At 42.2% G+C, this 12,344-nt stretch overlaps 1 protein-coding gene across 1 annotated transcript in view; it reads left to right on the top strand.

Annotated features, from left to right (window-relative positions):
• Positions 1-12,344, top strand: part of TPPP (tubulin polymerization promoting protein) — a 53,075-nt gene that overhangs the window by 17,700 nt on the left and 23,031 nt on the right. The window contains exon 2 of the mRNA XM_053361495.1: positions 244-558. Coding sequence (XP_053217470.1) covers positions 248-558 — 311 coding nt within the window. The 5' untranslated portion in view covers positions 244-247. The remainder of the gene's footprint in view (positions 1-243; positions 559-12,344) is intronic.

The raw sequence follows: 12,344 nt of genomic DNA, 5'->3' as shown, positions 1-12,344 counted from the left end.
ACTGGGCCTCATTCACTCATGCCAACAAGCCATCCCTCACCTGACGTTGAACATCTGTTTTGGAATTAATACTTTTCAGTTGTGAGAGCAGTTTAAGAGAAACAGAACAAAAAATTGCATATTGGTTTATTTTCTGAAAAGGCCAAAAGCAGGGCAGTTCTGTTTAGATGTGGTCTGGTTTTTGTTTTAATGCAAGCAGTGGCCTACAAAGAATCAACTTCCTCTTCTCCATCTTCTCTTTAGCACAATGGCTGACAACACAAGTAAACTCACCAAGCATGTGAACAAAACACCTCCAAGGTCTCCTGCAGATTCCGCAAAAGAAAAAGCAGCCAAAAGGTTATCCTGCGACTCAAACAGCTCCCACGACGGGGCCAGTGGGCCAGAGCTAAGCGCTCTTGAAGAGGCTTTCAGAAAATTTGCTATCCACGGGGATACAAGAGCCACGGGGAAAGAGATGCATGGGAAAAACTGGTCCAAGTTGTGTAAGGATTGCCACGTGATTGATAGCAAGAACGTGACTCTCACCGATGTTGACATCGTCTTCAGCAAGATCAAGTAATTTCTCCCTCTGATTCTTCAGCCTTATCTTACATCTCCCCCCCCCCCCTCCGATATTTGTATTGCTTAGTCTGTTTGTGAGTAATAATAGGTGGAATATGTTGGTTACATATACCCCAATTACATCATAAACATTGTTTTTAAGTTCTGTAAAACAGGGGGAACACCATGCTATCCTCAGATATTGTTGGACTTCATCTCTCTCCAGCCCCAGCTAGCATGGGCAGTGATCACAGGTGATGGAACTTATAGTCCAGCAGTATCTGGAGAGCACCAGGTGAGCTCTGCCATGCTTTACAAGTTTAGATTGCACACCTGAGTTTCTTTTTCTGTACTAATTAGCATTCACAGGTTACACATTCCAGGCTAAAATACATTGAGTGATAGCCAACAGTCATACTCAAGAGTCGACACATTGAAATTAATGGCCTTAAGAAAATTAAGTATATTTTAATTGACCAAATGTATGTACTGTTTTAATTAATAACATCAAAGCATAGAAGCATATTAAATTATTCATTAAAATACCAATGAAATCAAGCATTAACACCATGTTGGCGTAACATTTATTAAAATATAAATAAAATAAGTAGTTTTAAAACAAATGCACAAAGTTAAAATTATTTGTCTGGATAGACTTGTCTTTAAAAATGCTTTTAAGAGGTGCCAGAAATAATTCTCCGAAGTGTAGTTGCTGCTACACTAAAGCATCAGTTCCTTGCAAGTGAGGAACATTATGTGGCAGTTGTAAAAATGTCAGTTCTGCAGATAGAAGCAGTTGAGCGGGTGCATACAAGGTAAGGCAGTCCTTCAAGTCAACTTAAAGGCTTTATATACTAATAGCAATATCTTGAATTTGACTTAGAACTTTAAAAAAAAATTAAATTCAACAAGACTAAATATAACTAACCTTGTATATTGGTCATTATTAGCTTCACTTCTGAAAATCTCCCTAATACTATTTTTATTCTGGGACAATTACTGTGCACTGGATATTTGTGTGAGAAAAACTGTTTTGCAGATTAGATGTATGGTGCCTGGTATGTACACTTCTGAAATGTTTTGGAGTCTGGCTTTTGCTGAATATTGTTACCTTTCTTTAAAAGAAAAGGAGAGATAGTGAGAGCCTGGCTACCTGATGCCATGCAGAAGGAAGGGCAAGGGGAGCCCAGCCACCGCCCACCCCTTCTTCTGAATGCGCTACTTGAACACAAGGCCTGGTTACAGTCTGAAGGTGCTTGATGGAGCAACCTAGCTGAAGCTCAGCAGGCCTGACTTTGGACAGGGCCTCGATGGGAGTAAGTTGGGGGACTGTAGCTTAGCAGCAGAGCAGCTGCTGGGCAGGCAGCTGGTATTGGGTTCAATCCCTGGCAAGTTTCCAGGTGGAAGGTGAAAGAACGTCTGAAGAGGCTGCTGCTGCCAGCCAGAGAAGATGGACCAGTGGCAGGGCTCCCCCCCCCCCCCAGCTGGAACTCAGTTCTGGCACCTCTCAAGTGGGCGCCATTGCCATTCTAAGAGAACAAGGGAGGTACTTGTGGCAAGTTCCAGCACTGACCAGTGTTCTGACCAGCTTCCTATAAAGGAGAATGAGGTAACAAAATGGACTGTGCTGCCCCTGGCTCTGTGCTAGGAATGGGTTGCCTGGATCCCATTTTGCCATTATAATAAGAAATTGGGGGGCAGTAGGTCCTTGGGCTTATGGTTAGGAAATAGTTCCTTGGGTTGAAACTTGGCAGTGTAGGAGAGGCGGGTTGAGAATGGTCCATGCCAAACTTGGGTAGGACATGACTTATTCTGAATGAGCTGAATGTTTGATGAGTGATTCTGGCATTTTGACGGGTGATGTCCGTTTCTGCCCATAGAGTTTGCTGAGGTGGACTTAGGAGAAAATGTCTGTGTTTTTACTGGGTCTTTTGGGGAAATGTTTTGTAAGGTCAAAGGGGAACATTTGGTATGTGCTGTTACCTAGTAGCAGTATAACATATTTGTAGTTTTTATTTAAAAGGTACTTTCCCGGCAAATGTTACTCTATGCAGGCAGTAAGAAAATTCTCACACATGCTCAGTATGAACCAGTGTGGTCTTGCAACAGCATATACTTCTGAAAATGGAAATCTGAGTCAGATTTCCTCTCAGAGCTAATGCCTGTATTTCACTCAAGGAAAGCTGAATTAGGGAACTCCTTGCTGCAAGGAAAACACTGTTTCACTTCTCACACCTTGTCATGAAATTTGTTCCAGGCTCTGTATACCCTTATGCTTTTTCCCTTAGCCTGTTGAAGATGATAATATGACGGAGATCAGGATTGCAATGAGAAGTTTATTAAGATAAATGCTTGCTGCTTATATAAAAATATGCAGTTGTTTGGAATCCCTTATACATATATTGGCTTACCTAATTACTTAAAAGGCAGGTGTTTTTACTAAATGCTAGTGACATTGTGGGTTAAACCACAGAGCCTAGGACTTACCGAATCCCCACGATGGTGAGCTCCCATTGCTCAGTCCCTGCTCCTGCCCACCTAGCAGTTCAAAAGCACGTCAAAGTGCAAGTAGATAAATAGGTACCACTCTGGCGGGAAGGTAAACAGCATTTCTGTGCGCTGCTCTGGTTCGCCAGAAGCGGCTTAGTCATGCTGGCCACATGACCTGGAAGCTGTACGCCGGCTCCCTTGGCCAAAAAAGCGAGATGAGCACGCAACCCCAGAGTCGGTCATGACTGGACCTAATGGTCAGGGGTCCCTTTACCTTTACCTTTTAGTGACACAAACTAACACTGCAGTATTATGCAGAACTACTCTGCCTGGACTCCAGTCCTTCCATAGTTTGGCTTGTAGTTAACTAAGTTTGCAAATAGTTACAATGCATTTCAGCAACCTATTAAGTCCAAAGCATGAATCCTATCTGTGCCATAAGCTCAAAAACTGTTTAAAAGGAAGGCACTCTTTTTCTCTCTTTCGCTGATTCAGCACTATGGAAGAGTATTAACCTACTGGACAGGATTTTTGTTTCACGGTTTCAAAACTAATCACATCCCTGTGTGGGAGAGGTACAGGAGGAGTACAGAGGAATGTTTCACCTGCGGCTGTCCTCTACTAAAGCAGGGGGCTGGGCTAGAATCACTAGATGGCCATCAAGATCTTTCCCACCTTACCATTATATGTGGATGGTGGTTATTACCAGTTAGGCGCCTGCAGCATGGAGAGAGTGGCTTCAGTTGCATGGGCTCAATGAGTTAGTGCAGTGAAGAGGCAAATCTGGGACTTGAGTTCAGTCTGCCACTATCAGCCATCTAGCTCCAAGGTGGTACAGAAGCAGGAACTAAACACAGGCCAGGACATCATACCATATCTCCTGAATAACGCATTTTTCTGTAATTTCCCACCATTTTGAAACAAAAACAAAGAATATATATTAACTAGATGTTGAAACTATGAATTCGCATGAGTCTCCTTTCTCTCCTATTGTAGTTACTCCTTATATGGTGAGAGAATCACATGCTTAAATGCCCCTCCCATGGAAAAAAGCACTGCACATTGAAAACTAGCCTGTCAAGAGGGGGTGGGAGGGTTCTGGCCTAGTCTCTATCCTGACATGCTAGCTTTCTATCTGCAGAGCCCTTTTATATGTGGAGAAATATTCAGATATACCTACAGTGTAAAATGGCGCAGCCCAGTAACAGCTGGTGCATATGATTCGCCGAAAAGGTTATTTTTTGCTTTACTCCTGCCCTTCCTCTTGTCATCCAGTGTGTAGTAAATAGTTGGATTATGTTGCCATCCTCCGTTTAACAGATGTCAGCAGCCTGGATTAAGCAGTCTCAAAAAAGTGTTAAAATAGCCGTCTGTAGCGATCAACAGATTGAGGTCACATATTTTAATATTACACCATTAGTGCCCCATTAACCAACTTCATCCATCCATTGTAAGATAACACAGTATATGCTTCCATCATTTCCCCTCTCTTAAAGCAACAGTCAATAAAACCTCACTTTGGGTTTTCTGGTTTTACTCTGTGGAAGGAGAAATAGGCAGAATCCGACTGGGTTTTTTAAAATAGTTGTCAAGGAATAGCAAGGAGAAGAGGTTAACAAGGTAATACACAGCAGATTACAGGTGATTTGTGATGTTGTGTGATGCTGAATGAGAACACCTGTGCAGGAGAAGAGAGGGCCACCCAAAGTTATTCTAACCCTATATGCCCAGTGCAGTCCTGTTGCTCAGAAACAAGTGTGTAGACAGTATCAATAAATAGTTGTGTCAGGGTGGAGATAGGAGTTTCCTGTTACTGTTCTTGTTTAAGAGAGACAATAAAGTTCTTGTTCAGCTTCCTCACTGGTGTGTCCTCTAAATCTTCCATGACAGTAAATCCTCCTTGTTCCCTGATAAGTGTGCTTATGATTGCAGACTTCGTTGTTATTTTGATTGTGCAAACAATGAATTTGGTACTAGAGAGAGAACTAGGCATCCTAAGAAACTCAACTTTCCTTAAAAATAATATAAGTTTCTAGTCCCTAAGGTTGCAATGATGAACATTTGACCATATCTGCTGCTCTCAGAAGGAAGGAGATGACTCTGCACATCTGGAGGGCACTGGCTTCAGGGTTTTACATGGTTCTTTCCATCCCATAACTAGCAAAATGTGATACAAATATTGCAAAACAAAATATGTACAGACACAAATGTATGGAAAACTTCATGCAGGTTGCCAACCAAGCTTTACTCAGAGTAAACCCATTGAAATTAATGGAGGTGAATTAATTATGGCTATAAATTTCAGTGGGTTTACTCTAAGTAGGACTTGCATACGATACAATCCTCGGCTTTCCTTGACTCAGTTGTGCACCCCTGATAATACACTGAAACTGACCATGTGTGTATTTTATATCCTGATAGGGGAAGGAGGAGCCAAAATTTTCTAAGAATAGATACGAGGAGCCTATGACATATTGCTTTGGGCATATAAATTTTCCTTTTTATCGGGGTCAGCAACTGTTTGCGGGAATTTGATACTGCAGATATGCCATAAGTCATGTTGCCTGGCTGGTTGTAGTAATCAAATAGCCTCCTGTATAAATACTTTTTTTATTTTCAAAGCCACAGCCATGGTGGATGCCACTGAAAAATATGGCCATAAAGTTACTCATTTGATGCCATTCCTTGACAGAAAAAAATCCAAATATTGCTGCGCATACTGGCATGTTGCTATGGCCACAGGAGGCCTGAATGACATCACGCCCTGGATCTCTTGTGAGCATTTATTTAGAAAGATGTCTCCATAGAAACATTTGTTTGTATATGTGTTTTTCTCTGATGTTACCAAGTGTTACATTTTAAATGTGGGTTTCTGTACCAGATTGCTAGCAACATTAATGTTAACATAAAGAGACACTATAAATACACTTAGGTCTCTTCACACCCCAAATTAGATAATTGGGGGAAAGAACCCATCAAAAGAATAAATACTGGGGGTTTTTGGGGGGGGGAGAAGTAGTTGTTGGTTTTCCATGGAGTGCTCCTATGGCACACTGTGTCTCCACTTGTGAAAACTTCCACCCATGTTGTCAACAACTCAAGTTCCACTTGCCAGCTGTTGTAGCCTGGTTCCCACTGTACAGGTCACACGGGTCTCTCATGTGAGAGGCAAGCATGTCTGCATCATGCAAGTAGCCGCAGCAAATCAAGTAAGCCAGATGTAGCCGTTGTCCCTGACATCTGGGTAGGTGGATTTTAGGCAAGGAAGCCTCTTCTGCCCTCCTTCTATCTTGTTGCTTAAGACTTCAAAGGGGTGATCATTTCACACTTGCCATTCCTTTAAAACAAGTCCTTTATGAAATTAGTTGTTTGAGGAAAGCTGTGCTGGTTGAATGCTTCCTTATGATCTCTGGAAGCTCTGTAAATGCTTCATCTAATAGGGTGAGCTTTTCTTGTGGCTAATTGACATACACTTTCAGCTCTTGAAATGATGTGCTAACAATGTTTTCGGTGATCAGTCACCTGGCTTTCAAATCAATTGATCATTAAACAGATAATCAAAATCTTAGTAGAAATGCATTTTTAAGGAAGCATGAGAAATACTTTGGATGAAGTTGCACTATACCTTTTTAATGTGTTGGGGCTATAGGTTTGTTTTTTGTTTCGGTCTTCTTTTTATTATGTATTTTGAGTTCTCATTTTGTATCTTTATGTTGTAAAGCCACCCTGTGATCTTCAGATGAAGGGGGTATACAAACCTAATAAATAATAATCATATCCCTGAAAGATCTGGTCTGAGATTGGGGGTACTTTTAGAAGCCCAAATGGCCTGAATAGCTGCGGTTTTTGCACCAGATGTGGTTCTTCCTGAGAAAATTGGATCTTGCCATAGTTATACCTTTTTGGCAGGGCCGGTCCGCTTGTGAAGCAAGGTGAGGCAACCGCCTCAGGTGGCAGGAACCTCAGGGCGACAGATCTGGCCTCAGCTTCTGTCATGGTGGCAGTGACAGTTGTGGCCCGAATATAAGCCGCACCCACAAATAAGTCACACCTTTAAAATTCGGGGGGGGGGAGAGAAAAGAGACAATACCTGAATATAAGCCGCTCCCTTAAAATTGGGTTACAGGCTGAAAATTGCTGCGGTTGGTAGTATTGTAACTCTGAGCCAATTTAAGCCTTTGATCTTGCAAGCCCGCAAAAGTTATCGTACAGTCGCTAAAATCGCAAATTGCTATTCAATTGCTACAATTCCACAAGCACTCACACCCGTAAATGGCAAACGAACAGTCTCAAGCTTGCAAATTGGCAATAAAACATTACTACTACACAGTCCGGTGAGATCTTTCAAAAGCTGTTAGACAAATCAATGGGTGCGAAGTCTCTCAAAAGCGATTTGCCATGATAGGTAAATGGAACCTTCAGGTTCAGAGGCACCATATCTCTGGGTGGGCGCTCTCTAGTTTGTCTCCAGAATCTACTAATCTCCTTTACATCCTGCTAGTCAACCTTCCAAGAGTATCTGGTCAGCGGCTCTTGGAAACAGAATTCTCAAGTATCTGTGTCTTAGATTTGATCCATCAGGAAAGTTCTCATGTTAAGGAATGGCTGTTTATAATTAATTTTTTTATTTCTGTATTAAAATGGTGCTAAAATACCCAGTAACCCTGGCCCACCTCCCAGCTGATCAATTTAAAGCCTATAGCTCTAGTTTTAATCCCAGAGATCCTGGGTGATCGTATACTGCCTTGCTATAGTTGGCACCTGCACAGCATGAGAATTGCTTTTGTGTTCTAACCTTGGGCTATACAGTAAATAGATGAGAAGAAGGCAGTGCGTCTCTTGAGAGTGTTTGCCTTTTGTGCCAGATACTAAGTGGACTGTCTTTTATAGGGTCTATATTCTCTCCTGGGCTGTGTCTGGGATACTGATGTATGTTGACCTGAATCCGGGAATGTCTGTGATGCAGCTGTTCATGCTATCCAAAGCTGTTTCATGTGCATATAAATCAGGCCTGGATGATCTGAATGCCTGAAAGCAGAAAGCAGGCTGGTCAATTTGCAATTGGTTTTCCCTGCTGTAACCAAGTATATAGAGAACTAGTCCAATGCCAGTTTTCAAACACATTTGGAGCGCCTGAGCATGGGGATGCCAAGGAAAAATATCCCCGACTGGCATATTTGCCAGTTCCAGGAGAGGGTCATTAGCAACCAAGGCTGCAGTCAGCCCCAAATTTTGTTGCTGGAAAACAAACTGCCTGGACTTCCACATGTGATGACAGCAGGTTCTGATGCTGCGGTCCAGCAAAATAAGTGCAACATAAAGAAGGGTATAAATACAAAATTTATAGGAGAATTACCGTATTTTTTGCACCATAACACTCACTTTTTTCCTCCTAGAAAGTAAGGGGAAATGTCTGTGTGTGTTTTGGAGGGAATACCTACGGGTGGCATGCCTACGGATTTTCCTCCTCTAAAAACTACGTGCGTGTTATGGTCGGGTGCGTGTTATAGAGCGAAAAATACGGTAATAACAAGAAGCCAGCCAACCTTCAGCCAGTGTACCGAATCCTTTGCTAAAAGGCTGGCTGTGCCCTGGAATGGGTAGGCTTCCCTCACTTTTTTGATAAATTTTCTTCCACACTATTTTGTGGATGATTCTGAAGAACTGCACTCATTTTGGGAGATCTGTTTGTTGGCTCACAGCATTAGTTCTTGGACAGAACCTGGGTTGTAATACTGACCATGGAAGCTCAAATCAGTTTCCCTGTCTTCTTGTATTTTTTAGAGTTTAAAATCCATAGTGGGTGCATTGGAAAGGATCACAAGGGTCATTCTAGTCCAACACAGGAATCTTTTGTCCAACGTGGGGTTCAAACCCATGACCCTGAAAATAAGAGTCATGACAGAGTTACTCTAGAGTTACTCGTAGTCACTCTACTGTGACAAGTATAATTGGGGTGGGACTTTTTAATCTTTTGCTTTTAGTTTGCAGATGACAAAGATGTATGTGTGGACAAGCTGGCTAGTTAAAAAAACACACAACACCTTGTATGTTACCAACTTTGGGGGACTAATTTGTGAGGCTTCCAAAGAGCTTTGCTCAGAATATCGTGGGGGTTGCACATTATACTGGGTTTTTTGTATCAGTGATGGCCAGTTTTATTTATTTGCACTGCTGTCGTTATTATGTGGTAAAGTGAGGTGAATTGGATTGTGATGTGCTTCTTATTTTGCAGCATATTTCAGTGGGGGGTAAGGGAGCATGAGTTGTTCAGACCAGCACATCAAAATTGCTTCTACTCGTGTAACATTTGCCCAGCAAATGTGACGCTGTGTTGTGGATACAGGTTGACCTGAAGGCTGCTTTCAACTGCAGAGAGAGTATCCATTAATCGCGATGCTAGGCTGCAACAGCTACATGCCAGGCAAACAGAAATCCTGAGAGTAGAGTTACGGCACAAGAATGGAAACATTGGCTTGTTAAATGCTAACCAAGCAACAGATGAACTGAGCACTTGGAGCTGCTTGGGACATGATTAAAAGAGGTAGCAAGGGATCTGGGCCAAAAGAGTACAGTGCAACTTATTAATTGCATCTTGTTACAGAATGGACTGCCATCAAAAAACAGTCTTTGCATGCTTTGACAGAGACGATAATTGGTGTGAAATTTATGTACTATATATAGATAAAGGGAGACTTGTATTGCTAAAGGAGCCGAAGTTGATGTTACATGAAACCATTCCTCTTTTGAGTTTTCACGTTGACTTCAATGATGTGGTTAATATCTAGGATTTTATTTTGTTTTTAACTCCGGAAGGGGTAGGAAATGCAGGCATGCACCTCTCGCCCTTTTTCATCTCTTGGTATTTTACTTATCCCATTTGAAAGTTGTAGTGATGTGGGAACGAGATTTTAACTTCTAAAACTATGTACGTAGCACAGAAACTTAGTTTTATGCACTAAGGCCTATTCTGAGAAAGAATAGTAAATAGGACACCTCTAAAATATTGTCCAATTTTTGCCATTTCTACTTGTTGGGCAATTTTGTGAAACCCAGGTCCTCATATGTAAGATATGCAGAAGTAGCCCATAGATCAGACCGTAATCCCCTGTTGCTCTCTTCTTTCTGCTGGGTGCTGGTTTGCATAGGCAGTAATTGTGCCTGGGGTCCACCATTGGCCAGGCTGACCAGGGTTGCTGGCAATCCAATGGCCACCCCTACCCTAGAGCACCACTTCAAGACCCACTGGAGACCAGGGTGTGTGGGGTCTTCACTCATTTTCAAATACAGTATCCTATTTCCCTGACCTCCAGCTGTGGACACCAGTGAATGCTGGAAGCTCTCTTTGTTTTTGTCTCTGTTTGGACTTTCCAAAGAATAACTATGTGGGGTTGGGTGAGGTGAAGCTCACAAGGACATGATTTTTTATTTTTTTAAAGAGCTCTTTAATTATAATCATGTTTCCTGCAAAACACTCCCCTGCAGAACAACTGTAGAAAAATCACCATAGCGACCAGTGCCGAGGTGAATTATAGCATCTGTTTACATTTTTAGGTTGCTAAACAGGAGATTAATATAGGAAGTGAAGGAAGCATGGCTGAACTTTTCCTCAGTGGGAAAATGAAGAGGCTGAATACAACAATGGCAGAAACTGAATTTAGCCAGGACACCTGAGTTAGTTTAACTTCCCTGTTTCCATCACAGCATTTGCCTGGAAACAAAAGCTTGAGGATCTGAATAACAACACTATTGCCTAACTTTTTATGGGCAAGGTGATTTTCACACTACAATGCACTGGTAATATTTGAGGGCTTGTTCATATTATTAATGGTGTTGTTTTTTAAAAAACCAACAAAAACTTACGCAACTTTCAGTGTTGTAGTTGAATATTGTTTTTCTCTAGAGAAACCATTTGGTTTGTAAAAAAATGTTGTTTCACATTCTCTACTTCCCTGAGGGACAGGAAGTTTCAGTGAAGCTGTTTTAGAGGCTCAAGTTCCTTGTGAGGACTTTGTTCTGGGACATGTGCTGCCTTTTGTTATAAACTACTTATTTACAAAATGTGTGGGTCTCTCACATGGGCAACTACAAGTTTCAGAGCAACACCAGCCAGCTTGCTACCCTAATGTTTCTAGAAGTGGTTTTTGCCCCCCACAGGTCTCTTGGCACCTTTAATAAACAAGCTTTACTCTCACATTACTTTTGTTTGTTCCTGCCTTGGAGTCAATTAATAATTTACTTTATTGCAGGAACAAGTGACAGGAAAGATGCCAGTTTGATCCGAACAACCCTTTATGTGTATGCTTTATGTGTTTTTATCTTAAGCTGGTCTATCATAATTGAGAGAATGGGTATTTGTACGCCCAACTTTTACAGTTGCCCTATTGACTATTTAGCATGTGCTACTTATGGATGTAGGGACGTGGATGGCGCTGTGGGTTAAACCACAGAGCCTAGGACTTGCCGATCAGAAGGTCGGTGGTTCGAATCCCTGCGACGGGGTGAGCTCCCGTTGCTCTGTCCCAGCTCCTGCCCACCTAGCAGTTCGAAAGCACGAAGTGCAAGTAGATAAATAGGTACCGCTCCAGCGGGAAGGTAAACGGTGTTTCCGTGCGCTGATCTGGTTTGCCAGAAGCGGCTTAGTCATGCTGTACGCCAGCTCCCTCGGCCAATAAAGCGAGATGAGCACTGCAACCCCAGAGTCGGTCACAACTGGACCTAATGGTCAGGGGTCCCTTTACCTTTACCTTTACTTATGGATTTAGGTGCTTTTGACAGAATGTCTCCTGATACAATGGGGCAACTCTTTGGTGCAAGATTAGCTGCAGGTCTCTAATTGCCACACTTTTACCTTATGCTGACCTATGGCCATAATAAAGATTTCTCCTCCTCTTCTTTCTTCTTCTTCATCTTTTTTTAATGCTTCCCCAATTTAAAGCACACATGCGTGTGTCCGTACACCCTTCATGTAGAAATTTATTAGACCAAGTAGAAGCATTATTGTAATCCTTAATACGCTAGTTTGTACATAAGAAAGGTTTTCATACTGTGTTCTCTCCCCAGCTTCCCGCCAGCCTGAAGTGCACAGCCAGAATTTTGATCCCTCCTTTAGCACAATTTGTAGAATGGCTCTTAAAATTTCCAGGCCCCTGCATTGCGACATTGGCAACTAACTCTCTCATCTAGGCCTGCCTGCTAGAATACTGTGGGTCTGGTTCACTGCGCTCCATTTTTAATCTTCTGGGTGTTATAATTTCACTGGCCTGATAGATGTTCCTGCCCTGTGGGTTCGTCCCACTGTTATGGCTCCA

The sequence above is a fragment of the Podarcis raffonei genome, chromosome 13 (assembly GCF_027172205.1).
Source record: "Podarcis raffonei isolate rPodRaf1 chromosome 13, rPodRaf1.pri, whole genome shotgun sequence".
Taxonomy (NCBI): Eukaryota; Metazoa; Chordata; class Lepidosauria; order Squamata; family Lacertidae; genus Podarcis; species Podarcis raffonei.
Note: the sequence above shows the minus strand (reverse complement) of the source record. Positions and strands in the feature narration are given on the sequence as shown.